General features: G+C 39.6%; 1 protein-coding gene across 2 annotated transcripts in view; it reads left to right on the top strand.

The window, feature by feature from the left end:
* LOC139121118 (arylsulfatase B-like) overlaps positions 1-24,472 on the top strand; it is a 60,717-nt gene extending 36,245 nt beyond the window's left edge. Inside the window, exons 10-14 of one of the 2 annotated variants that reach the window (XM_070685766.1) lie at positions 1,727-1,908; positions 2,176-2,386; positions 21,372-21,612; positions 21,879-22,042; positions 23,833-24,472. In XM_070685766.1, coding sequence (XP_070541867.1) covers positions 1,727-1,908; positions 2,176-2,386; positions 21,372-21,612; positions 21,879-22,042; positions 23,833-24,113 — 1,079 coding nt within the window. In that variant the 3' untranslated portion in view covers positions 24,114-24,472. The remainder of the gene's footprint in view (positions 1-1,726; positions 1,909-2,175; positions 2,387-21,371; positions 21,613-21,878; positions 22,043-23,832) is intronic. The other variant, XM_070685767.1, reaches the window with a different exon arrangement.
* The last annotated feature ends 3,472 nt before the right edge of the window (positions 24,473-27,944 follow it).

The raw sequence follows: 27,944 nt of genomic DNA on the forward strand, positions 1-27,944 counted from the left end.
CTTGAGGAGTACTAACATAATCTGTTGTCATAATCTCAATTTTCCAACTGAATTTGAAATACACATTTGAAAGATATTTCACTATAGTACTTAAAAATCGCTGGACAATATAGAAATAAAGGACGACGCCCGACTATTAACGTTTATTTATGGGAAAGGACGGGGGTAGGCCATACATTATTGGGAGACGCTTGCCAAAATTTACGTAAAATTCCCACGCGTAAGACAACAGGGCCCCATAACTTGTATTGCACAAATGTTGTATTTACTGAACATGTGTAGTGCAATACACGAGGCACTCTCGCGCTGCGAAAAATTTTTGCAAATCATGACATTTTTTTGAAAAAATTGTCTGAACTTGGCCCACAAGTGCTTCATTTTATTTCAAAGTTGATTATGATCTTTGTACAAATCACAAATTACGTTTTAGCCGTAAAGATACGATGTGTTTCAATACTTATATGATTATATAATATTATAATAATATCGTTATTATTCGTATTTACGGGCACATAAACAAACTATTACTGTGTATTTGTGGTCAGTCACGTGGTTCAACTCGAGCAATTAAAATGTGACGGACATAGCATGGTAATATAATTTCAAAGAAAATGATATGCGTTTTCAATCTCATCTTCGTTGCGCAATAGACGAATTGTCTGATTCCTTCCAACACCACCTTTTTTCTATCTGTTTTAATTCCTAAGAAGTATTTGGAACAGCGCAAACTAGCAAGTATCATTAGATGTAAAGTGATTTTAACAGACAACAAATATCTTTCTAGTTCCAGAGAAATCTTAAAGTCCTTGTAACGTAAGTTTATCAAGTTAACGTACAAAGTTCGACAAAGAAGAAATTTTATCGAAGTCAAAATCGACAAAACCTCTGAGATTAGAGCATTACTTATACTTGCTGCGGATCCGTAGCCCTGCCACTCCCTGGTTGGTTGTGTGGGGAAGTGGGCCCCACTGCCCCACACAACCAACCAGGGAATGGCAGAGCTACATCATACATACAACAAAATACAAACCATCAATATTTTTAAAACTTCGTCCGTGTCATTTTCCTTCTCAGCATCAGAGATCGCTAATTTTCCATGAAAGGGATGGTTCTGTTTATGTGACAGTTGAAAAAAATATACAGAACTGCGTCATTGAAACAAACAACCAGATCACGGGATGGCACATGGTTAGCTCTTTACAGAAAATTTAACTTGCCATGCTATCAATTGTGCCGTAAATTTTCATTATGTCGTAGCACAGACATTTCTCCTTGTCTGTGGTCTTAGAAACACGTTTGATGTTTTATTTTATTTTCCTATTGTTATTCCCCCATAATTGTTGGTCTAACTTCGCTTAAAATATGATAATAATGACGGTTATGACGATAATGATGGTTTTGACGATGATGACGATGATGATGATGGTGATGATGGCGATGGTTATGACGATGTAGCCCTGCGTACCGTGCTGTGTGTTTCGGGCGTTACACGGCCTGTGGTAGGGGCCCTGTAACGCCCGAAACACACAGCACGGTACGCAGGGCTAATGACGATGATGATGATGGTGATCAGAATCATCATCATCACATGATCATAGTGTTCATATACCAAATGATTTATTTCATTGTATATGACGACGCAATGCCTATGCCGTGTGACAGATGTACGAGAGGTTCACAAAGTTGTTTCAGTCTTTACAATATGTGGTACTGTGTCGCACTCCAGGTTACCATGCGGCGGCCGAAGACTACTACTCACACAGATTTGGAGCTGGTCGCCCTGAATCAGAATGTCGTGATCTGTGGAGGAACTTGGATATCGTAGCTGACGATTATGCAAATCAGTACTCAACTCATCTATTTACGCAAGAAGCCCAGCAAATAATCAGGAATCAAACCCCTGAAGAGGTTGTTTTCCCGTTTTTCTTTCACCTTTGCCCATTTGTATCTTTCTTCGGTCCGGGGGAGGCTTTTTTGCTGTTTAGTTTTCTTCTCAACCCATTGGAATTCTCCGAAAAGACACTTGCACACTATAGAGAAACGGCAAATTATTGAATTTCGTCATATTTTTATAACGCCTTCGAGTGACGTAATCTTTACTAAATAATACTGTTCGATATTGTCTACACAAAAGGCGTGTTAATATACAATATCGGCCTCTCTGTTCACTGTTAGCCGCTGTTCATGTATCATGCTTACCAAGCCGTACATGGACCTCTACAAGTGCCTCAACAGTATTTCGACATGTACAAAGGAGAGAATATAGACTACATACGAAGAACGTACGCTGCCATGGCGACATGCATGGATGAAGGGATTGGCAACCTGACTCGGACTTTGAAAGAAACCGGGCTCTGGAACAATACCATAATTGTATTCTCTTCAGGTAACCATACAGTAGTAGTAAAGTAAACGTGGACAACTGGGATGAAGTAAGAATTTTTACACCCATTTTATTCATTTATCTACATGAAGCGAAGGAAAATTTAACCATCCATGTAACTAAAGTATAACCCTGACCTATATACGAACTCACTCACGCGCAGCAGTGCATTGTCCTGAACTAAGCGGGGAAATTCCCTGCTGAGCATGTTTATACACGTTCCGAAGGTGTACGGGAAATTCCGTGTGAGTCATCACCATCAAACTAGCCTATATAAAGGAGCCCCGTTGTCAGTCCGGCCGGCCGGTCGCGGAGTCTAGCTGAAGTTAACTAACTTTCATATCCATTCAATCCATAATATCGTAGATATCGCTCCAGCGGCGGACTAAATCCTTCTTGTTTTTGAATTTCTAGCGCCTGATGAAATATGTCCTGAATAAGTTCTGACCCCGGAGCCTCCTCGTTCCGAAGGGTTGCGCCTTTTTCTTGTATTTGTGTAAGCAGCTGTTTATATTGAACATAATAATGTTTATATTTCTCTCGTCTCTTTGCTACACCAGTTTTCCCTTGTATCACATCAATAACAACACCTGGTATAGGAGTTAAGGCTAACAGTACCGGAACTGTTGGAATTGCTGCTATGACAGCAGAGCTTACAAGAATTCCCTTAGTAATATTAAGAGCCATATCAATTCGACCCATCAATTTGTAACTTCGTCGATATGCAGCACTTGTTCTTTCTATGTAATCAGCCAATTGTTCAACGCTTTCAACAACTGAGATGTGCATTTTACTGTATATGTAAGGCATGATAAAAAATAATTGTAGTAATATAGAAATACAATATGGCAGAAGGAGGAGAAGATATACCACTCCAGGGTTTAGATGATGCAAATTTAAATGATGATGACGCTACTGCTGAAACATTCTTTATAGACGATGATAATGCCCTTGCAGAAGTCGATCCTTACCGGGATAGCTCAAGCGCGCGGAGCCCGCAGGTAGATCCTTCGACTAAATTTGGAGTAGAACTTAAAATACAAATGGCTAAAAAATTCTTAAACGAGAATAATATTACTGATGAAGCAGCACGAAACGAATTATTTTTGAATGCAAAGATTAGGTATGGAAAGCTGTATTATAAAGAACTCAGGCTATCAAAAATTTCAGGAAGTGGTTTTAAATCGCTCAAGACAGTAAAAAAAGAAGCAGGAGGATATGAATTTGTAACTAAAGTATACAGTAAGACGGGGGACAGCGCAGAGCCCGAATATGTGAGTCGTACATTGTATTCTGAAGATGTGAAAAATGATAAAATACCGGCTGAGAAGATGACGCCAGAAGACATGGGTATATACAAAGATGAACTGACAGAGTTACGGCAAGATGCTTCTGGTAATGCAGATAAAATACAAGCTTTGAAAATAAAATCGAACAATGGAACAATCTAAACCCAGAATATAGAGCTATTAATGATGAATTAAGGATTGCGAATATGCGTATTAGCGACCTTAACAACGAAAAAGTTAAAATAAGGCTATTGAAAAGAGAAGCTGAAAAACAGTTAAAGGAAATTCCTGAAGATCACACCCAAGGAAAAGAAAAAGCCAAGAAACTACTAGCTGAACTCATAACAAAAGAAGCTAAAGTTGACAATCGAATTGAATACGAACATGGTAAGATCAGTGAGGCACGTGAAAGTCTAGCTACGACTAGGTCTCTTCGTGATGTAATTTCCGATCCAGAATTGTCACTGAGACTGAAGCTGACAGAGTTATTTAAACGAAATGGTATAACAATCGCTGCAATACTGACTGCCCTTGGAATGACAATATCAACAATTGCCCTGGCTGTGACTAGAGGAGGAGGAGGAGGAGCAGGAGCAGGAACTGGCGGGTCTGGTTCAGGTCCACCCAAAGTATATACAAAAGCGAAAGAAATTGTAAAGCAATTTGGCGAATGGTTAAAAACATTGGCCGCAAAAAGTGCTGCTGCAATACCAGGTTTAATCGGCTCCCTCGTCAGTTTTCTATTAAAAACAGCAGGATCGGTGGTTGGATTTGTTGGAGAACAGCTATGGATATTTTTAACTGGTTTAACATTAGTAATTATAAATAAAATTATGTATTAATATATGACACTCCCCTACGGCATCAACATGTTTGGTGAAAAGAATATTGCAAAGTTTCTTTCTAAAAATAAAGACCTGTTTGGTTTCTCTGTCGAATTGGAATGGTGCAAACTTCGGCGGGTAAATCGACATATACTTCGAGCAAATCCAGGTGTCCGACTCAAAGATGATAATCTATATCATAACATTTTAGCTTTCGTGAAGGAATGTCAAAAGACTAACTTCTTTAAGCGACTAGAATTCATAGCTGTATTCCAGGATACTGAGGATGACCAAGAGGCTCATCATCTCCAAGAATATTGGGTTCTTCGATTGATTCGCGACACAGGCAATCGATTTATCTTTCAGTCAGACGGAAATATTTACGTAAAGATGTGATTAATTTTCTTTTTTTCTTCTACTATATACATTACACGAAAATGGGGTACGATAGAACATTATCACCGACTTTCACCAACCGAATACCGAATGGAACGAAGTCAGAAAGAACTCATCATGTGATTGCTCATAATCCAAGTGAGGCAGATCCAGGCCAGACACTTATCATACGATGTCCGAAGTTAGAAAGCGGAGTACTCTTAGTTCCAGATACTTTCGACCTGGTTTTTGATCTCGAAGTAATGGGAGATGAATATAACGAGTAGTACAAAATGTTGCAAAAAATTTGGTGGAGCGTATGAAACTCACATTTGAGGGTCAGACACTTTCGATTTGAATAAATATAACCTTATTGAATGTTATCGCGATCTCTTCAAACATAAAAAGGAGAGAACTAACATGACACTGTACGGAATTCAGAACGAAAATCTAAGAAAATTAAGAAGCGGTTCGACCGATGGAGATCAAAACGTCGTGGGCGATAAGTTACTTTTCGACACATATAAAACAAAATATGCTATTCGTCTCACTCACCCCTCATAACAGGTCATGGAGTTGCATATCCAAAAGCGTTAGGGAGTCATATTGAATGGGAAATTACGTTGGCACCCGCCCCCCAATTACTTGTCAGTAATCAGGTTGTTACAACCAATTATAAATTAAAAAACATTCAAATGGAATACGAGACAATTTCTGACCTCGATCTCGCGAGGTCAACTGCTGGTTATTACAACGGTGGAAAAAGTTACCTTTACGAGCATATACATTATTTTAGAACAATCCCATTCAAAGAATCGGACACGGTTATCAATGAAAATATAAATGTACCACGACGTAGCATTAGAGGTATCGCTATACTCTTCACTAAAAATCAGAATCAGACAGAACTGAACAGTGAACTTTTCTTTAACCCCTCCATTGAATCTGTGTCTGTATCAATCGAAGGCATTGCAAATAAAGTGTACGCTCAGAAGATGATACCAAGACAATTTTGGCGAGAGGTGCGACGGTATTTTGCTGAAGATAAAGATTGGTGTGAAATTGATATAGATGAGGCCGATTATTTGAAGAATAAATTCTGTCTGTTTATCGATCTGCGTAGCTTTAAAGATATTGAGTTTCATGGAAATGGTTTAAAAGTAATGAACACAAAGGACGGAATTCAACTTGAGATCCTGAAGAAAGATGCCTCGTGGGGTGGCGATGATGCTCACAATGATAATATATTTGCCCACATTTATGTTATCAGTGATGCCCTAGTCTCTATTGAAAATAGTAGATTAATGTCTTTACAATTTTAAACCGTAACCATGACCGTCGTCCGTCCTATCGGCCATGTTTCTGCCAGCCATTCGCCCGTGTCTGGATATATAACTGCACACGTTTGATATCATTTGGCGCCATCATGATTTTACTACGCTTTTCACTACGGATTTCTCCAGCCTTTTTCCGTACAAACTGTACAAACTGTGCCGGCTCCGGCTTCTTCCCAGTTTCAAATAGATCTTTATAATCTTCAAAGTTCAAATGTTTTCTAACACAAACATCTTTCACCCCTTTATTTTTTTCGTCTCGGAACGGGAGTTCGAAAAGCATACACTTTCGAGCGTATGCCGACAAAATCAAGAATAGGTTCACCATTCAACTCATCTTTAAATTTACCTATCACTTTTTTATTAATCTTCGGAAAGTTGGGGGCCACCATGGCCCACTCATCCCACTAGTATCATATATAGACTTCTCACCATTCTTTTCAACATCTTCTCGGACTATATCATTGAAAGTTACGTCCGGATCCGGGATCGGCACACTGTAAACAAAACTATCAGTATCCATGTAGGCTAATCGTATTCCAGGGAACTTGACCCGAAAGTAATTGTAATGCGTCTCATACATAAGCAGCTTAGAAAGTTCCAGTACTGCGGCGCCGATGAAAACTGGTTTTACATATCTATGCTCATCCGTTTTCAGTTCCAGTAGGGCACTGTCGCAGGAATCGCCATCCTCTTCGGAAGTTATGAAAGTTATATGTTTCATCTTTGGATTATACTTCTGAATCTTTTTACGGCCACTATCCGTACCGTTCCAGTCCGAAACAAATTTAAAGTCTCTGTACTTTCGAACATCTTCTATTGTCTTACCGAACATTGCATTATTCATCAGCTTATAGAAATTCTTTTCGAAATCTGTCCTCCCCTTTGTCCTCATTTTAGTGTTAAAGTCAATATATTTCGCGAGACATGGAGCTTCATCGAAAGCAAGCACCCGATAAATCTTTTTCAATCTCATTCCCATCCGAAGATAGAATTCCAGCAACTTGTAGTGTAAGACATAGGACTCTCTATCCATCACACTTGTAATCAGTCGACCGCCCTGCCTCGGAAATTCATAGTGATGCGGTGCTAATGGCAAATCGCTGTGTTCTTCATGTAATTCGGCTGGGTATTCTAAGTCTACTTCTAGAAAACTTGGTGGAAAGGTGGCGCCAGGTCCCCACGCTCCGCCAGCTCCACCGTCTCGGGCCCCGCGGAGGCCCATTCCTCCCACTCTTCCATCGTCATCCAATGAAGTCCGCCGTAGGCATTGCCTGACTCATTGCCCAGCCGTAGAGATTGTTTGCATCGAGATATTTTATTTCGGTCACTGGTTTCTCTGGATCGTAATTCCCACCAGTGGCGCCGGCCGCAGGATGATTTGTCTGTAAATAATGAATATTACACTGGCTGATACCGCCTCGAATCCCCCTCTGTACGAAATTCATCTGCTCAGCATCTTGAATGAGCCCAAATTTATTACCTGTGTAAAGTAACATAGCATCCCATGTCAAGCCGGGCGCTGACATATAGTGGGCTGGATCTAACTTATATGCTTCTAAACATGTGTCACGAAAATTTTCAAATATATTTGCAAGAAGTAGAACGTCAGTCTCACAATAGAATTCCATATAATCACGAATCGTCTTACATCCAACTTCGTCCCATACTCTTAATGCATGTTCGTAATCAGACTCTGAAATCCCCTCTTCCGTCAATTCGCTATAAAATTCCCCCCTCTCCGGGAGCTCCTCCTCTTCTAATCTGTCAACCGAGTCTAAATATTCGTAGGGAAGAAACCTTTCGCCCTTTGAATGTCCGGGTATGAAAGTGGCGCCGCCGTCCACCCCTGGGTCTCCGGCACAGTTTTTGCCAACTTCGCCAATGACCCCATCATCACTGAGCACTGTCCATAAACTTTATAGAAAAAAAACGTCTCTTTATCTCCCTCTTCCCATCGACAACAATTGAGCCACTAAAAATAAATGTTTTCGAGAGACCCATAATTCCACCATTGCTCGTCTTAGCTATTAAATTTGGCTCTTGTCCGGGACCCTCATCTATTTCATGTAACTTTTTCAAAATAAAAGAACCATCGTATCCCTTGAGGTTGTGAAAGTAGATAGGAATGGTTCTCGACGGTCGACATCCCTCGCAATAAAAAGTCGCCCCCCTCTTCACTACTCGGTATCCTGCCGGCTCTCCACATGCAATACAGACTGGATCACATCCGTCGCGCCGGTAATTAGAAGGATCCCTCATCGGTATTATTTTCCAATAATACGATTTCGAATAATACTCGGCCCGTTCTTTCATATCCTTTAGAAATTCTGTAACACAGGAGAGACCTGTGAATGTTCTTTTACCATAAACGGTGGGCCGGCCCGGGCCTCGTTCCGAAGGTCCCCACCCCCGTTCCACCATAACATACGAAAGACAAATTGGAATGTGCCGGCCAGTCCCCTTCTCAATAATTGCCTCAGTATCTGCATAGACGATGTAGGGGGCGGGGACCTTCTTCCGATGTCCTTCGAATTGACACACTTCCTTAGGAAAAACTGGCTGGGCGTCGTCTGTTCCACAGTACACCTGATGTATTTCTAATTCTTCTGTTGACTTAAAACCTCTTTTACAAACCAGGCAAATACACTTCCTTCTGCGCTCATTCTTTCGATTAGTACGAGAATTACGAAGGCGATTTAACGCAGTAATTGGTATGAAGTGGCACCTTCGGGCTTCGCCAACTATCAGTAAGATATTTGCTATTTGATTCCTATCACCTTCGGAACGGGCTCCGCCTTCCGTTCCGTCAGGGGCTCCGCTACAGCTACTATATAACACATTTATGCCGGACGGATCGGGATCATTCTCGTAGATCTGAAATACTTGAAGTTTGACGCTCGGATTTTGCTGCTCGAAGCGCCTGAATACAGTCATATCGGCGGGCGTGGGCGTGGGTATTCCCTCCCAACAGTAGTCAGCCATAAATGGGGCGTACGTATTCCATTTTCTCCTTACCTGACCACATTTCTTTTCACGAAACTCGGGGTCGGTCAACTTTAAACTTGCTACGATGGCGTATTGAAAACAGTTCTCAGCCCCCACCGGTAGAATAAGATCGCTAACACAATGTTTATTTTTAACCATCCGGGAAGTTGAATCCCAGCCCCGGGCCAGCCCGAGTAAAACTTCTACTAGAATTACTTCAAAATTAAGTATCTCCTCGAGAACGAGACCAGAACCCTCAACATTTTCAATTGTATCAAGCATACGATCGTAGCGATCTATTAATTGTTGCCCCACATCCGCCCCTCTTACATCTTTTGTGTATGTATCTTTTAATTTAACAGGCAATGTACGATTTTGTGTATTACCAGTTTTCGGATCCGATAATTTGACTTCCATTTCAGTATAAACAGAGTACATCTTTCGTTCCGAATGGCTTTCTTTGACCATACCTTCAATATCCACCAGCTCCCCGATATCCTTGACTCGCTTGACTTCAGGAAATTTTTTTTGTAAAACTGCTCCCTTGAATGCTGTATGTAATCGACGGGCCATAATAATCTTTATGATATATACTATCCTAAAATTTTAAAATGAAAAAATAATTATTCTATGATAGGTCATCAAAATCCACTAAATATTTTTGTCAGCATTTATTTGTTTATATATCTCACCTAATCTTTCTAAGTCGACTATTTCTTCCGCATCTTGAATTTCTGGTTTATTAGGCGCAGCACAAAATATTAATCTCTCAACAGTGAAAGAAAGAGCACTCTTACTTAAGCGCGGTTTAAATGCTAAGAATTCTATCTTACTACCTTTCCTGATATTACGAGGTACAATAGCAGGATTTTCTCGGACTGGCAATGGGCTCACTGTTTTAAAACCGCAGTCAATTTCTTGAACCATATCAATACATGTAGCGAAATCGTGATTTCTCCCTCTCCCTCTTTTAAACTGAAATTTAAAATACCTCATGCCCGGCTGCGCCCCGCTCCCTCGCTTCTGATACACTTTAGATGGATTGTAAAATCCAGTAGTATTCTTGGAGTGAGCGGCCAGGCTTAGAGCATAACTTTTAGCAGTAGATGCATCGAAACTTTCACCTAGGGTACGGAATATTATTAAATCAGTAAACTTTTGAAGACTCAGTTGCCAACTGACACACACCCCATCACATGTAGCTGGATCTTTAGAACCATATTTAGGTCCGATGTTGAAAACTACTTCTAGCTCACTGTCTACGTATATGAAAGGATCTACATATTCACCAAATACTAATTTGCCTCCATCATCAATTTTGATGTTTTCTCCGGTTTCAAGTATTTTTATTGCAGTTGAAATAGAAAGGATTGTCATTGTCTTATCGTATATATCTTAATAAAAAATAATTTAAAAAAAAATTTTTTTTTCTATGATATAGTATACTAAAATGTCATACATATTCATAAATGGACCAACTGGAAGTGGTAAGAGTTACGATGCAATAAATTTGGATCCGTATCACGTACCAGAATTTGACACTAGTTTTTCCAGCAACATTGCCGACTTTTATAATGGGCGTGTCACCCACGTTTCGATTGCTGATTTTCAGAACCAGTTTATAGAACATACGCTTAGTTTACAATGTCAGGCTGGGAGGAGGAGGGAGGAAACCCCCCTCCCTTCAGAACACTACATTATTTGTGACTCTTCCATAATTCAACATCTGACTTTTTCTCGAATCCGGGGCGTTTCCACGGAGTCGGAAGAAAAAAAGATTGTTTCTAGAGCATTTGACCATTTACCCAGTTTCATTATCATATTCAAAGATATGCCTTGGGATTATTGCAGGCGGAATGTGTTGACTCGAGCCAGGTCGTACGAAATCACCGGTACCGCCTTAGAAGAACTAGAAGAGATTCACAATAAGTTCAAACAGACTTTCTTAGAAATTTGCCACGACTACAGACTTCCATGTTTGGTAATTCGGAACGCTCTTACCCCCCTCGTTCTCAAGAATATACTTAATCCAACAATGATACTGAGACAGTCGGACCAGTAGAATATCCACGAGCTTTTGACTTTGGAATTGCATGGAGCGGCGGCAGCCAGGGATTTTTAATAGACGGTTTCAAGGAGGAGGAACTTGAAAAAGCGTACTTCCCACCTGGTCAAGAACAACTAGAACAACCTCGAGTCTCACTAAAGAACCTACACAAACTTCTTAACGCTTGTGAATCTGTGTGTGCTTATAATGCTTCGTTTGACCTACGAGCACTTGACATTATGAAACCCTACGGTTCTGTAACACCGGACTTTGAAGTTACTTGTCTATGGCTCATGTCAGTTGTGTACATTATACTTCAACCAGAACTTATCGATAAAGCTGAAAAAGGGGGACTCGAAAGAACGGACTGTGGTAACATGAGAAGTCGTTTTGAAGATCTTGCAAACTTAATATGTTCAGGAACTGAGGGGCCCCCACCTCATCCACATACGGCCGAAAAAGATGCAGTAAGTGAACATTACTTACGACAGTACATGATAAATACTTGGCCAGGTGGGGGGTGGAAGTGGGGTGGTAAACTGACACTTTCGGCTTTCAAGAAATTAAGACTTTTTCCATGGTACTTATTGAATAACTTTCGTAAATACTTACGTTAGTACTTACGTAGTACTTGACAAGTACCATGGACAGGAACTTACGAAGTACTTACGTAGTACCAGCACAGGAACTTACGAAGTTCTAATAACATTTTCCTCCGGCTCCCAACTATTGAAACTTTCTGGATAACCTTTCCATTTTATCAGATAATATTTCTTTCCTCTAATTTTTTTCGTCTTCAAAATTCGTTCTACTCTGTACAGCGTCGGCTCCCCGGGCGCTCTGAAGTTCATCAGAATAGAAAGTGCCGAGTATTTCCTCTCCATTCAGATCTTTTATTTTGTAAACTGGTGGTGTTCCCAAGCCAGCTACGTACACAACTTTTGAAACTACGAAAATCTCCTCTGTCCAATTTGGTAAATATCCTTTCTTGAAAGTGGTCTTGTATTTTGTAATTCGAACCCGTTTCTCCGGCTTGAATTCAGGGTCAACTCCCCCGGCTGCCAACTCAGGACCGAATAGTGTATAAAATGCCTGCCAATCGTTCTCCTCTGTTACGTCCCTGGGTTTCATTTTGATACTTCCGTGTACGGTGTTGTTGTAATTCTCGAGAAGTTGTGGTAGAATGGGGAGCCAGGAACGTGTCTGTTTATATGTAAAGTATTTCCACATCATCGTCTTGAGGGTCCGATTAAAACGTTCAACGACGCTAGCTTTTTGTCACTGTAGGTGTGAAACCAGTGAATTCCCACCTCCTGGAGCCACCCCTGCATTTTCTGATTAGTAAATTCCCGCCCCTCATCTGTCTGAAGTTTGTCGGGTCTTCTCCCAGATTTCTTAATCACATCTTGTAGTGCCTTCAGAGTGTCATCGGCCGTTTTTGACTGTATTGGCCTAGCCCAGGCATATTTACTGAGTACATCGATTACTGTTAGCATGTATCGAATGTTATGATTCTCTTTTGCGAATGCTGCAGGGAATTCCACAAGGTCTGCTTGCCACTGTGAGTCTATCGATGTTACAAAAACGCGTCGGCCGCCCGTAGCATGAGAACGAGGTACCGGTTTATGTAGATTATAAGTTAGCTGAGTTTTTAACCAGTCCTTCACCTCTTTCTTAGTGACGTGGAGTCCGCTGGCCCGTGCTGCGTCATACAATTTTTGTACACCTCCAAAACCAGTTTTCGGGTTGTAATATAATTCTCTAAGAGTACCTTCGGGGGTGCCTTCGGCTTCAGCTTCCATAATTGCTATATTATACGAATAATTTTATGTCGTACGGATTCCGTAAACGAAATACTAGTTTACTGAATGGCCTACTTTTCAATTGCTTGATTAGGCCCACGGCTTCCTGTTCTGACACCTCCATTCCATATTCTTTTATAATAGTTTTGTTGTCTATCTTGTTCGGTGTGTAAAATAGTACTAACATCTGTATGTTTTCCCTGAATGGTTTACTAATACTAGTATATTGTTGAGTCAGAACCCAGACAGATAATCCGTCGTGCCTTGCGCTGAAACCAAGTTGGACTAAAACGTTACTGCGCTTCTTCATATCTTTGGACGAGGCGCAGTCATCGAGGATTATTAAAGTGTTCGTTCCAGCCCATTCTTTATGCACGTAGGTTAATGTATCATCCACTGCATCGAGTCCGACTGGAAATATAAACACATTATCATCGGTGAAAATGAATCTTCTATTATACGCTTATTTATTCATGAATGTTGGGCAAATGAATATCACATATTCGAATTTCCTTAAGTACGGACCGGTGAGGAGGTCCACATAAATTCTGTTTTGCCAGAATATGTCGGTCCAGTTATAATCATGTTGAATGGTGGGGTTACGTATATTGACATTTCCTCTGGATCTATATACTGTAAATTAATGAATCTCTTCTAGTTCTTTTAAGTTACTGGTTCGAGTTAGATGAAACCCAGTCACATCGACAGCATCTGAATGAACTATATAGTTAGTGACTTTATTCCAGTACCTACAATAGTAATGAATATTGCTAAAGATAACAAACCAATTTTACCATATTCGTGAATAGGGTCTGCAGATGCTGCCCGTTCCGGGGAGGGGAGGGGAGGCCCCCGAGTCGTGTCATTGTGAGGTGACTCTCCGGGCTCGTCCTGCCACTTCACAGGATCTCCCCCCTCCTCCCCTCCTCCTTCCATCTCGTGTACAGCACTTTCTCGAACTTCCGTGTTTATATCACCGTTCACCCCGAACACCATAGATTCTGTAGCGTATTGCAATTCATTATTATAACCCGAGATTGCCGGGCCCGAAAGGATGACCATCTCAGACGGTAAGAGAAGTAAATTTGGTGAGACTGCCATATCAAGTTTGACGCCAGTATCATTATTGTGTCTTGATATCGCCTATAACTAATTACTTTGTCGGTATTACGAATTTCATCTTCGAGGAGAACACCGAATTCTTTTCGGACTTGCTCTGCACTGCCAGTATCGCCCACAATGGTACTGCGAATATTTGCTTGTGCGCCGAGTATGCAATATACGTAGGCTTCAAGGCTTTCATTGAGGCGAGCGAGACCGGCCTTTGTTAGTCCCGAGTCTCCTGTCAGAGGAATGAAACTATTGTATTGTCCCTCCGATCCATCATTTCGGAAGAAATAGTAGTGCGGTCGTTCTTTGTCGGACAGTACATGTTTTTTCTTTCCAAAAATGGTATGTGTATAGAAAACGCCTCCGTCGGCGGAGAGGAAAAAGTCCCGACCGTTGTATATCGCTTTTGGCTGTCGAACAGGCCCACGATTAGTGTAATATTCATAACCATAACCAAGACCTTTATTTTGACCTTTTCGATAACGAAAGTCGGACTTCGTTGGACTTATATTTCCAAATTCTGTACATAGAAGTTCATATTGGACGAGATTGTATGGATTGTCGCCGGCTTTGAAGGTGGGGGTATCGTCTGGAAGTGCAACGCCCATTTCATGAAGGATCCTACGTATTGTAAAGTATACATGGAAACGGCAGAATGATCGTATTTGCGGAGGAAATTTCTTATCGAAGAGATGGGTGAATGATATACCACAACCAGTAGTGCTACACCATACAGCGAAATTCAGTTGCTGGTCCCAGTATTTCATCTTTGGACTGCCCAGCCAGACATTACTTTCTTTCGCTGATCGATGAGTGATTACGTTATCTTTGAACACATCCCGTGGATGAAAAGTAAATTTATCTGTCGGCGTTACATATATTTCTAAGTCCATGAGAATAGGTTTTATTCCCCCGTCCGGTTTGGAAGGGGGGTATCAGCATGCTGTACTGTCGGTACGCTCGTCTTATTCAATTGAAAAGCAACTGGGAATAGGTCTGTACTCATTATTCGTGTTTCTATATACAGATAGATTTAAATGGAGGAGAATTTCTCGGAATCCCTGTCGGAACGTTAGGGGTACTAACATTCCAGACTATGTTAATACTTTATTTCGGATTCAGGTTTAAACGAATTTTTTATTTTTTAGTAAGAATAGATAACATACTGCAAACAATGGAGAATTTAATAAAGTCATCGGCAGCGGCAAATATGGCAGCGCATTCCGAAGGGGCTTCGGCACCTTCAGCGCCTTCGGACAATAATCAATCCATAATAGAGACAAAACGTGAAAAAATACTCTGTGTCATCGCAAGTGGTCAAAGCAAGTTATTTTTTGGTAAGGAGATTACAGTTGCTGACGTAGAAAAATGGAAAGATGAAACGGTGGATAAAGCCTTCAAAATGTACGAAGCGAAATACAGTTCTCTTATAAGTGATACCATCACTCAAAGTTTCATAGATCTAGGAGCCCGTGCAATAAGTCAGGTAGTTCCAATCGATGATCGAGATAACTATGCCACTGACCTTAAAAAGGATTTTATTCTAAACAGTGAAATAAAACGATTATCAGGACGGATAGCGTACACATGGGGGCCCCTGATTGCTCTAATTTCCACCGGTTTAATTACGGGTAAACATTTAAATTTTAAAAAAATCGGGTTTAATATAGTACCTGAAATAAATGGATTCAACTTCGCCGACTCAGCAAACGGCTCCGCTAGGGACTCCGTCAGAAGCCCCGCCGACGGAGCCCACACCGCAAACGGAAACAACGACTCTACCACCGACACAGCGCAACATAGAGAAAATTACGTTACCGACGAAGCATCCAGGGAGAGTTGCTGCGGGCAAGAAATTAGCGGAATGGAACAGGCAAAACAGGGAGAAGAAACTAAAAGCAATGGAGGGGGGGAGAGGGGGGAGCGATGCGGTAGCAGACCTACCGCCTACAATGAAAGAACAGTGTGATAATAATTCACGCTGGTATAATAAATGTTATCTTGTTTTAGGAATTGTGGGAGTTTCATTGACTGCATTAGGGCTATATTGGGGGCGTGCTCGACATACCCCTGTTCCGTCCGGAAAGATCCTCCACAGAAAGCGAAAAAAAAACAGAGCACGTAGCAGCTCCATCCGGAACAGTTCCGACAGGGGGGGGGGGGGGGGGGGGGGGGGGGGGGAGGGAGGACCCAGCTCCTCTACATTGTATGAGATGGATTAACTCCCCATATTTTTTATTTTTATTTTTTATTTTATATACTAGTCAGCAATCATGGATATTAAAACAGTTGTAAACACAATGTACGATGGTATTGTAACGCAGGACTTGCGATGGGATATCTTATGATCTCCAGCAAATTTCTGAAAATAGAGGTTGGCGATCCAAGTCGTCCAAATTTGACTCGATTGGCAAAATTAGGCGGTGCGACTGCTGCCGCGGTAGCAACCAAAGATCTCCTTGAACAGAAAAATATTATTCCTGCAGAACCTTATACTTCGTAATGGGCACCTTCGGAATAATAATAATATTCATCGAACATTTATACTTAGTAATATATACATACAACGTACAACGATGATCATTTGGATTGAAAGCCAAACAGGTGAACCAGTCACTGTTAATTTTTACCCTTGTATCGACACGAAACAGTTTACGAAGATAAGACTGCTAGAGTGCGGACTATATAATTCATGGCATAACATAACATCGACGAATAATGTAATAAAATATCAAGAAGGTGACCAACCGAAGAAGACTAAATCAATACGTCCAGGTAACTACAATATCGATACGTTAAACAAAGCAATCGGGTTGAAGCAAAAAATTAATTTTGAAAAACATCTGCCGACAAACCACGTTCTTCTAACTTTGGCTAAAGATGTTAAAGTTTATTTCAATGCTACAGGTAGCTTTGCCAACGTAGTTGGTTTTTCAGATAAACCTGAGGACAACCAGTTATAAAAAGTACTATGAGTCCGAAGAAAGTGGATTTTTTAACAGTCACTAAATATATAGTTCATTCAGATGTAGTCGATGTTACTGGAAATTATGTTTCATTTGGTTCGGGTGCCTCCGGAGGATACATACAGGGGAAAGTATCAAACTGTTTACAAATACTTCCCATCCGGGATACGAGAGAAATAAGTGAAAAGGTTACTTACGATTTTAAAAACGGAGCAATTTCTATGCCATTGAGAAAAGGGGGAGATTACATGAATTCAATGCGTATCTGGATAACAGATCAGGATGGGAACATGATCGATTTCAATAACTGGCCAATTAGCTTTTGTATTGAATTATTGTAGTCCCGAAGCGGGGCCGGTGTAACCCTATCGGAAGATAAACCATCCCACGACCAATCCTCCAGCAATATATATCATTTCATATTTCTTTTGCTCAGGACTGGGTTGATAATAATCTGAGAATTGCGCTAACGCTTGCGCTGGACTTGACGTAGAGTTGCTTTGCACCGCTTCTGCTTCTTCCAGGATTTCTGCATCTGTATCTCTTAATTCTGCCGCAGCATGTGCATCCTTTGCCTGATTTTCTCTTTCCCAGTCAGCCTGGAGTAATCTTTTTTCTGACCAGACGTTGCGATCATGTTCAAATTTTCTAATGCTTTATCATGTCGGACCTTCTCTTCAATAAGAGCGTCACCATTCCCAGAAAGCTTTTGTCCGATAATATTTCCTCCTGTGAATGCCGTTGCATTTAATACAGCACCGAGAACTGTCATTCCTATAGCTGAAGCCATGACTGTGTATGTATATTACAAGGTATTATTTTAATTTTCACTGTATATAGGTCCCTACGGAGTATGTCTGATCCAAGTGGCTTCGGTCTAGGTACAATTCGTATGCAAAATCTCGAGCTCGAAGATCTGAGTGATGTTAAAGTTAACAATAATACTAAGATGGCTGCTAATCATAATAAGGATTACGTCCTTCGTTATAAAGACCGCGAAAAATATTTCGTTTTAGCCAATGCCGCGGCGCCACCCCACGAACATGCTGTAGAATTTTCGAACTTAAAGACATTGATGAAACTGTAATTGACGCCACAAAGGCTTCGAATGATCCTACTCTTTTGCTCTGACATGGGATGGGGATAGTCAGAAATTCATGCCTTATAATGTGCCGCGTAACATCTTAGATATATTGGATAGTGAAATTGCAGGAGGTGTTGCTGAACCACCAGGAACTCCGAATGTGATTTATTTTGATAGCAATGTAAACAAATATAAATTGTTAGATTTTCGTAGTTGGCTTACTCCTACGAATCCATACATTGCACTTCTTGGTATACCGATTCACTTAAAATTAGTCCTCTTAATACAATAATGAAGGCAGATAATACACTAAGAAGGTGGATAAACGAGGGGGAGAATTATTGCTCGTATACAGCTAGCGGAGTTCCAGTTAGATTATTTGGGACACAACTTTAAAGAAACTGGGTCTTAAAAGTGTCGGTGATGAGGCAGCTGTTCTCACTTTACAGACTGTAAATCAACAGATGACTGATAATATGAAAATACTTCAACATGGTACAGTTCTCATTAGATGTGTAAAGTTAGCTACTGGAGATGAATTTGACGATTTGGTTGGATATTATGCTATGAAAACAGATAACAGAACAACTTGTGATATTATCATAAGTATTGATAAAGATCGGGGAGGGGAAATGAGTATTGAATGTTTTGTTGGTGGGAATAGAATAGAGAACGACTTAGGAACTACATTTGTACGTAGAGATAAAAGAGTGAACACTTTAGATATCAGTACCATTCATCTGAAACGTCTCATATTATTTGAAGTAATGGTCTTCCGTCATATTTTAAGTTCAGAGGAAATTACTAAAATTTTATCTATCGGGTGAACAAGTTCGCCCCGATAGGAACTTCGTGTTCAACATCAGCTAGACTCCGCGGCCGGCCGGACTGACAACGGGGCTCCTTTATATAGGCTAGTTTGATGGTGATGACTCACACGGAATTTCCCGTACACCTTCGGAACGTGTATAAACATGCTCAGCAGGGAATTTCCCCGCTTAGTTCAGGACAATGCACTGCTGCGCGTGAGTGAGTTCGTATATAGGTCAGGGTTATACTTTAGTTACATGGATGGTTAAATTTTCCTTCGCTTCATGTAGATAAATGAATAAAATGGGTGTAAAAATTCTTACTTCATCCCAGTTGTCCACGTTTACTTTACTACTTACAGTTACTCGCTAACCGTAAATTTACAGATGACTAAATGAGCTCGTTGTCAGTGTTTTCCCACACACAATTAATACTATACAGGATTAGCAGTGCACTTGTTTTTATATTGTCATCCAATTGAAAATCAATAATTGGTAATAACCTGTGACAAAATTCCTCGCTGCACCAATAGCGGCGCTGTAAGACTGGTGCGCCTTTTTGCAGAGAACTTACTCATGCTCCACAGTTTTATACAAATAAAAGATAGTCAGATAAATTCCCCGTTTTCATTTTCACAGCCTCAATAATACTCAGTCAGTTTTTCAGAATGAAAACGTAGCAGTCTAGCAATGTATCAGAATATTTATTCATCATAGGATGCACTTTCCCAAAACTCTGTTTTCTCAGCTCCACAAAATCTAATTTTCACTGAAACCCATGCTTCATCAAGCTACCGTCCTGTGAGTTCCTATTGCCGAGTATATCGTAAAAATTCCTCATGATTTTAAACTGCCTTCCTCAGTCCTTTTGAACCTGAAAACTGTCGTGAATCTGGTTAAAAGGTTAAAAGGTAATCTGTGTGCGCACAGAAGCAGTGTTGCTAACAGCATGTAAACATCTTTCTTTTAATAATAGATATTATTTTTAAAAATCTTTGATGAATATAGTATTTTTATCGTATTTTTTATCGTATCGTATTTTTATCGTATTTGATGAGTATCGTATTTTTAATCTTTGATGAATTTCTAAGCAACAGTTGCATATTGACGTAACATTTGGTAGCCAACTTGTTATATCGTTATAAGAAAGGAATGTCTGAAATCTCGACTTTGTATTTAATTGAATTGAATATTTTCATGGCGTAGCCTTTATTTTATACTGAGTTAAGGTGGCTCTGTGCGTAACACAGCGTATCTTCCTCAAAATCACTTTTTTGCAAAGATGCATTGATTTCAATTTTAATATGTTGACATAAGATTAAAATATTGGTTTGGTTACCTTTTAGCTTGCCAAGCAGTCATATGTTGGGTGGAAGAGGAGTGGGTGTAAATTTATGCAATTTATGCAAGCCACCCGATTTCCTAGCTTCTCATTTCTCACAAATCCAAGATTTCCAAAGAATTTAGCTCCACTCTGGCTGGGTCAGATTTTCCGAAATTTTCACACTATCTTCTTTACTATTTTGTTTAATCGGCAAAAACGTTCTTACATTTTGAATAACAGGAATTTTAATTTTGCTTATCATGATTTTTATCACGTTTTTGAGTGTCAGTCTTTTAATTTCTGCCATTTTAGAATGATGATAGATAATACAAAATGAAATAGTCGGTTTTTTGTACGTATACTTGTTTCAAGTGAAATATTCAATTTCAGAAAATAGTGTCGAGTTTTTGACTTACATTAATTTTATCATTAATACCAAAATTTAGGTTTTCTACCCCAAATATATACATCATTCGTTCTTCGAGTAAACTATTGCTATCTTACTTAAGATTTTCTGCTTTTTGAAAATATATAGTATGAGGGGGTTTTCTTGTCATCTTTGATGAGAATTATTGCTTAAAAAAACTATTAATTAACTATTATTAAACGAAGGAGGTGACAAGTTAGAGTATCAAAACACAGATGAATGGAAACAGGTGTTCTGAAAACTGAACGCGAAATAGATGAGCTGAAGATCATTGATCATCTTGACTGTGCTCACATGGGACTCAACCGGGACTACGGCTTTCTGTTATACTACAAATAACTCTCAGTTTCACACCTATACTCCCCTTTTGTTTATACTTATACCTGCTCGTGCACGTGGACATCTATCACTCTGAATTTCTGTGGCTTTCTGCTTCAATTGTTCACTCCCGTCCATGCATCTGAGGAAGGAGACTACAGGTCTTTGAAAGCTTATGCTCTAGTAATCATTTAGTTGGTCACAGCGTGACCTCGATGATGACCGCTTCAAAATCCCTAATAGTGAGTGTTTTTGTCATTCTTATCACGCTTTTCAACATCTCGAAAACAGACAACGGCGCCCAGTTTCACACAGGAGGGCGGAATTGGCCCCTGAGGGGCGGCAAGGGTACCTACTGGGAAGGAGGAGTCAGAGTGGTGTCTTTCGTTGCGAGTCCCCTCATAGCCAGACCTCGGCGATCATCGTATGACATGATACACATGACAGACTGGCTGCCGACCTTTGTTCACCTCGCCGGTGGGACTGTCGCGGGCCTGACGCTAGATGGCGTTAATGTTTGGGAAACCATCAGGTATTTGCCGATAAGATATAATGAAAGCATTAAGAGTTGTATAGTACGTTTCTATGCACACATGAGGTTTAACACCTGCAGATGTTCAAAGTTACTGATGTTTCAGTGGTCAATGTATCACGCCGTAAAACTAAGATACCCTTAGATAGTCTACAATTTTATTGGGTGATTTTGGGCTATATTAAACGTGGTTTGAGTTGGAAAAATATCAAGTATCATGCGTTTTGACCCTATTCTTATCTATCGGTCACGCTTTTTTGTCCAAGTGCTGGCGTACCATCACCAAGAAAAGAACTCCTTTTACATGTCAGTCCACATATCGCCATGAGGGACAAAGGCATAGAGGCCTGGTACACCAACGATATCTTTGATATCGCACGGAACGCTGCCATCATCGTTGGCAAATGGAAACTCGTCACGGGACAACACAGTCAGTAAAATAATCATGTTTTAAATATTTTTAGAATATTTCGTCGATCAATTTTTGTAAAATAAATCGCGGAAGATTTACAACTGCAAATAACATTGTACTATAACATGCAACAGAAGCATTTTGTCATGCCAAACTGACTTGAATAGATCGCAGAGTAGATGAGATTTATCGTACCATTTTTTGCTCACGTGTTGACACACGTGAGCATATGTCGCAGCGATGTCTGTCTGTCTGTGTGTCTGTGTGTCTGTCTGTCTGTCTGTCTGTCTGTCTGTCTGTCTGTGTGCTCAATATCTCAAAAACGGCTCATCAGATCAGAATCAAATCTGGTACATAGATTCAGTTTGCAAATGGCAAGAACTGATTAGTTTTTGGTGGGTGTGGCTTGCTTACTTTTTGCTCATTCGCATAATTAATGATTTGAGAAAAAACGGATATACATTGAGAACGACTGCACACAATTTGATGAGATTTGCTACAAATGTTGATCACATCAAGATATATCAGTTGTGCAAGTTATTAAGGGGTGACGTGAAAGATAATTACTAATTTGCATATTTAATTAAATCTACTAAATACTATGATTTAACATTACTGAAAGTCAATAAGCATTTTTACTTCATCCAAATCCTAATTTGCATATTTCATGACCTTTTGAAATTAAGGATATATATTTGAATTTACATGACCAAAATTGATGAAACTTGCTATGTACATTAAAGATACTATGATAGAACATTATTAAATGTCATTAAGCATTTTTACTTCAGCCAATTCCTAATTTGCATATTTTATGAACTTTCCTAATTAGGGGTATTTATCTGAATTGAGGAGACCACAGTCGACGAAACTGGCTATGTACATTAAAGATACTATGATAGAACATTATTGAAAGTCATTAAGCATTTGAACATTAGCCAATTCCATATTTGCATATTTAATGAACTTTCATAATCAGGGATATTTATCTGTATTGACTGGACCAAAGTTGACGAAACTTGCTATGTACATAAAGATACTATGATACGACGTTACTGAAAGTCATTAAGCTTTTTACTTCATCCAGCTCCTAATTTGCATATTTAATGAATTTTTGAAATTAGGGATATATATTTGAATTTGCATGACCAAAATTGATAAAACTTGCTATGTACATTAAAGATACTATTATGTAGGCTAACATTATTGAAAGGCATTAGGGCCTAAGCATTTTTGCTTCAGCCAATTCCTAATTTGTGTATTTAATGAACTTTCCTAATAAGGGATATATACTTGGATTTATTTGATCAAAGTTGGCATAACATGCTATGTACATTGATGATTATACCAGGTTATACCAATATTGATAGTCATTCCGCACTTAAGTTTTCGTGTCAGCTAATTTATAGTTTGCATATCTAATGAGCTTTCAAAGTTTGGAATATATAGTTTGAAGGACTTGACCGAAGGCATGCAATTACACTTGCTTTATAAAGTGGTGATACAATGACAGCAGTCAAAGAAATTAACTATTTCTATTTCAGCTAATTGCGTATTTGAATACTTAATGACCTATAGAGTTAATCTGTGGTGAATATTGTTCATTATGTTGATCATAATACTTTCAATGAAGTTGCAAACATGTGGCAAAGGTTCAAATTTACACATAACTTCAATATATAATGAAACACGTGAGCATTTACAGTTCATATCTGGTAAAGAGATGAGACGATGTATTTGAAAACACTATTATTTTTAATCCGTTGGTGTTGAACAGAAGTAATATTTAAAGCCTTCCCTTCCAACAGGGTCGCCGAGATCATGGGTTACGCCACCAGAGTACCACAGCCAACAAGAAGATATACCGCCACCACCGAAAGAAAAGAAAGGAAAAATGCTGTTTTTGTTTAACCTCGAGCTGGACCCTAACGAAGAGCACGACCTGTCTGCCTGTCGGCCTGACATCGTAACGAAGCTGTTGATGAAAATTAGAAACTATAACGCCCAAGCTGTCTACTGCTCCAGTCTGAAAGCTCCGATGCCACCGTGTGTAGCAAGGGGGAATATGTGGGGGCCATCTGATCTATGAAAATATAGATATACTAGTAGCCGTATTTATATAGGTCTTCACTTTTGTTTTGTACAGCTTCGGTTTGCTAAATTAAATGATTATATCTTTGAAACGCAGCTTGAACGCTTTTAATGTTTTTTTTTTTCAAGTATGTCGAAAATCGAAGCACATTCCTCCAAGTTACAATTTTTTAAAATTACCTCGAATCAGTGATCGTGTTTTTGTTGTTCCAGGCCGAAGAAAAAAATCCAAAACAACAAAATAAACAACTGTCTGCAACTTGGGTCATCAGCCTCTCAAGTTCACAAGAATAAAAGAGCTTTACACATGCCATGCTTTGTCTTTTTGGTCCGATTAATTTGGGGACAATATTTAGCCAAGGGAAGATTGTTTCATAACTAAGTCTTCTAAAAACAATGTAATACTCTTAGTTTTTCATTTGATTAATATTTGCCTACATGTGGAGGCTTTTCATCCAAAAATGACCTATTGGGTGGCTATATTTCGCAAAATGGTGAATAATATGCTTTAATATAAGCGTAGTCTTCAATGCAAGTTTATCCAATGTGAATTTCAAGATAAAAAAACCGGGAAAATTGGGATATTTTTTGGAAGTTTGTTCGCTCCGGCCGATTTATTTTTGTCGGGGTACCCGAAAACCCTCACTCTGCATAGTACTCGACTCAGCTTCTCTGATAGGGGCGGCAATTTCTGGCGCAAACCCCACTACTATCCACTACGGAAAACCCTATGGCGTGCCGATCTCTTTCCTCAGACTCAATATCGATGGAAGTTAGCCATGAATTTCCAATTTGAAAATATTTGACGTTTGAGTTTAAGCTACGTAAACAGCTGTTGGTCTCTGGCAGGACTGCTTCATTTCGCACTATCTACGTCAATGTCAAGTAATAAAGTCATAATCTTTTCATTTATGAAAATTGTCTAAGGCCTTTCATGATAACTAGAAGTATACCCCTATCATGTCGAATTTCAAAGGACAACGAGCTGTAAGGTGTGACAAAGTCTTCTGTTTTATCATAAAACAGATTTACTGATTTTTGTGTCCATAGCATATTTTGAACTACAAAGTATTACGCTTACAAACAGTGTTATTATCGACAAATGAATTGTCGTCGCCATTTAAATTTGGTCATTAACAATATAACGATGGACACTTGCCGATAAAGAGTTGACAAGCTGGACAGTTGGTATGTAAAGGGACCGAAGGCAATATAAAAAGGAGCAAGATGGCCAGGCTATAACGTTCAATATTCAAAATGCCTCTAACCAAGCAATACAGGAGAAAGTTCCAGAAAATCTAGCTTTTTGAGTTTGTTTCGTTAAGAAAGTTACAAAACACCAATGCTGTCGTCATACATCAACTCTAAACTACAGCGCTTAGTTTTGAAATCTGAACGCTTTTCACGTAATTTTTGTAGATTTTGTTTGAAAACTCAGACAAGAAATGATCCCTTGTGCATTGAAAATCTCTGTAAATCAAATGTTTGCGCAAACCACAGTGATTTTCTGGGTGTGATTTAATCCTAATCCATGTTGGTTCTGTACTGAAACAAATCTAGACACTGCAGGGCTCCTGTCCGAAAGTCTTGTTTACACTCAGCAGTCGACCATAGGAGTAGCTGTTAGGTCTATGCTATTGCCAAAAGATGCAGTGTCATGGAAAATATTTGTATAAAAAATAGTATTTAGTGCATTGCTTTATGCTGTCGAAAATTGCTATATTCTTTTATGTCAATCCATTGCCATGATCGCCTTTGTTCCAATTTGTGATAATCTCAATCTTTCAATGGCACAGACAAATCAAATTTCAGACTTCAAGAGTGCAGCAGGGAATAAAAAAATTATAGAATTTTTGTTTTTTCGTGTTTCAATATTGTTCATGTCGATGGCACTGGATCATTATCATTATCTCACTTTGAAATCTTCCTTTTAATTGCATGATGTAGACTTTTGGTCTGGAGGACCATGGACAGTTCCTCTCCTATCTTTACAGTATCCGATTTCTTTCACATACACCAAAGGTGCTAAATCGTTGGAATAAATTTGTGTAGATTGCGTTAAAGCAAATATAGCACTGAAACTGACCAGTATTGATTACAGTGGGTTTCAATTCGCTGCTACAACTCTGTGTGAGACAGATTAGCTGAGAAAACATCAAGTCTTACTTTCAGTTGTAATTGCTGCTAAAAACAGTTACATTGTAGATCATGTGAAATCAACTGTTCAGCCATCGGTCCAGACAGCGTTGCCCCTTGCTGGTTTACTGTAACAAATCAAAGCGTCGTTAACTATAAAATGTGAGATGATACCTAAGCTAATTGTTAACATTAATATTGTCCGTCCCTCACATACACAGATATGTGTAACATTGCTTGGATCGTCGATCGAAGGCCAGCGATCGAAGTATGAGGGAGAATGCCGAACCTCGGTACCAGTACCGGTTCCAAAGCGTAGCGAGGTCGAACCCATGCGACTCCAGTACACAGACGTTGTCTCTGAGCCGTAAAAATATTTTGCAGTCTATCCCTCACAATTAAATGTCGCCACTGTTGTAATGGCATTATGCGCCAGTCAATGTAAACCCCCCCCACCCCCCACCTCGGGCGATACGGGACAAATGTGGGGGATTAGACCGTGTGCGCCATGAAACTGTGCCCGAGGGGGTGGGACAATCGCCTCGTTTTGATCCCCCTATTCCTTTGACGGACAGGCCCAGAAGATGTTCGTAAATAACTACTTATGCGCACGTATGCAGGGCCTGAAAATTACCCTGATCCGAGGTCCCGGACCAGTGATTTTTTATCCCGAACCAGTAGATACCCCTAAAAAGTCGGCAGACCAGTACAAACGGGAGCCAATTTATTTTGCAAGAGAATTTCCAGTGTTTTCCCCAGATTGTGTTCTAGTGTCTTTTGACGAAAAATTAGAAACTACGTCCCCCCAAAATACCGAAGTTACTGAAACCATGGAGGTAGCAGAGACGCACTAAAGCCAGTTACACCATGGCTCCATGGTTACACTAAAACCAAGAGCCCATTGAGAGACTACGTCTTCTAGCTACAAAATTACAATAATTATTGCGTCTTTAAGTCAATCAAACATTTAAAATGTAGTCTATTTCTTTCATCACAACGTAAACTCTAAAGGAAAATCAGTTACTCTATTACAGTTTGCGATTCATGATATGAGCCAGGCGATGTGCGTCCACTAGCCACTGTACTGCACAAATCAAATGACGGGCCATGTACTCATTTTACATGTAAAATTTAACGTGGAAAAAAAACAGACCATAGCCTCAGCTAAAAATATCAGCAACCCAAAAATTGTGTGAATCACCATGCTGAATTCCTTATATAGTCAAGACCCCCTAGCTCGATTGTAGTTGACCTTAACAAAAACCGCCTAGCTTGTCAAAACAGCGTTATGGCAATTTGCTATTGCTATCAAATGATATTTGATGTTTTCAAACTATTTTTTACAATTTAAATGGAAAAGAATCAACCGCTGGGCAATTATAAAAATGAAGTGAACTTTATAGCAATAGTAAAAAAAAACATGTCAAGTGTGTGTACAGGAACTTGAGAAAACTACCAAGTAAATGTTTATGCAGCGTGTCTGTATTACAGAGATTGGCAGTTTATGCTGTATGTAAATCCCAAGCAAATCTGATAGAAATGCATATATAACATGAGTATGAGAAATGAATCATTCTTGTATTGTTATGCAAATTTTTGAGGACCAGTGGATTTTACCTTGGGACCAGTGAAAAACAAACAGGTCACTGGTCCTGGGACCAGTGGGAAAAAACAGAAATTTTCAGGCCCTGGT

Source organism: Ptychodera flava, chromosome 21, assembly GCF_041260155.1.
Source record: "Ptychodera flava strain L36383 chromosome 21, AS_Pfla_20210202, whole genome shotgun sequence".
Taxonomy (NCBI): Eukaryota; Metazoa; Hemichordata; class Enteropneusta; family Ptychoderidae; genus Ptychodera; species Ptychodera flava.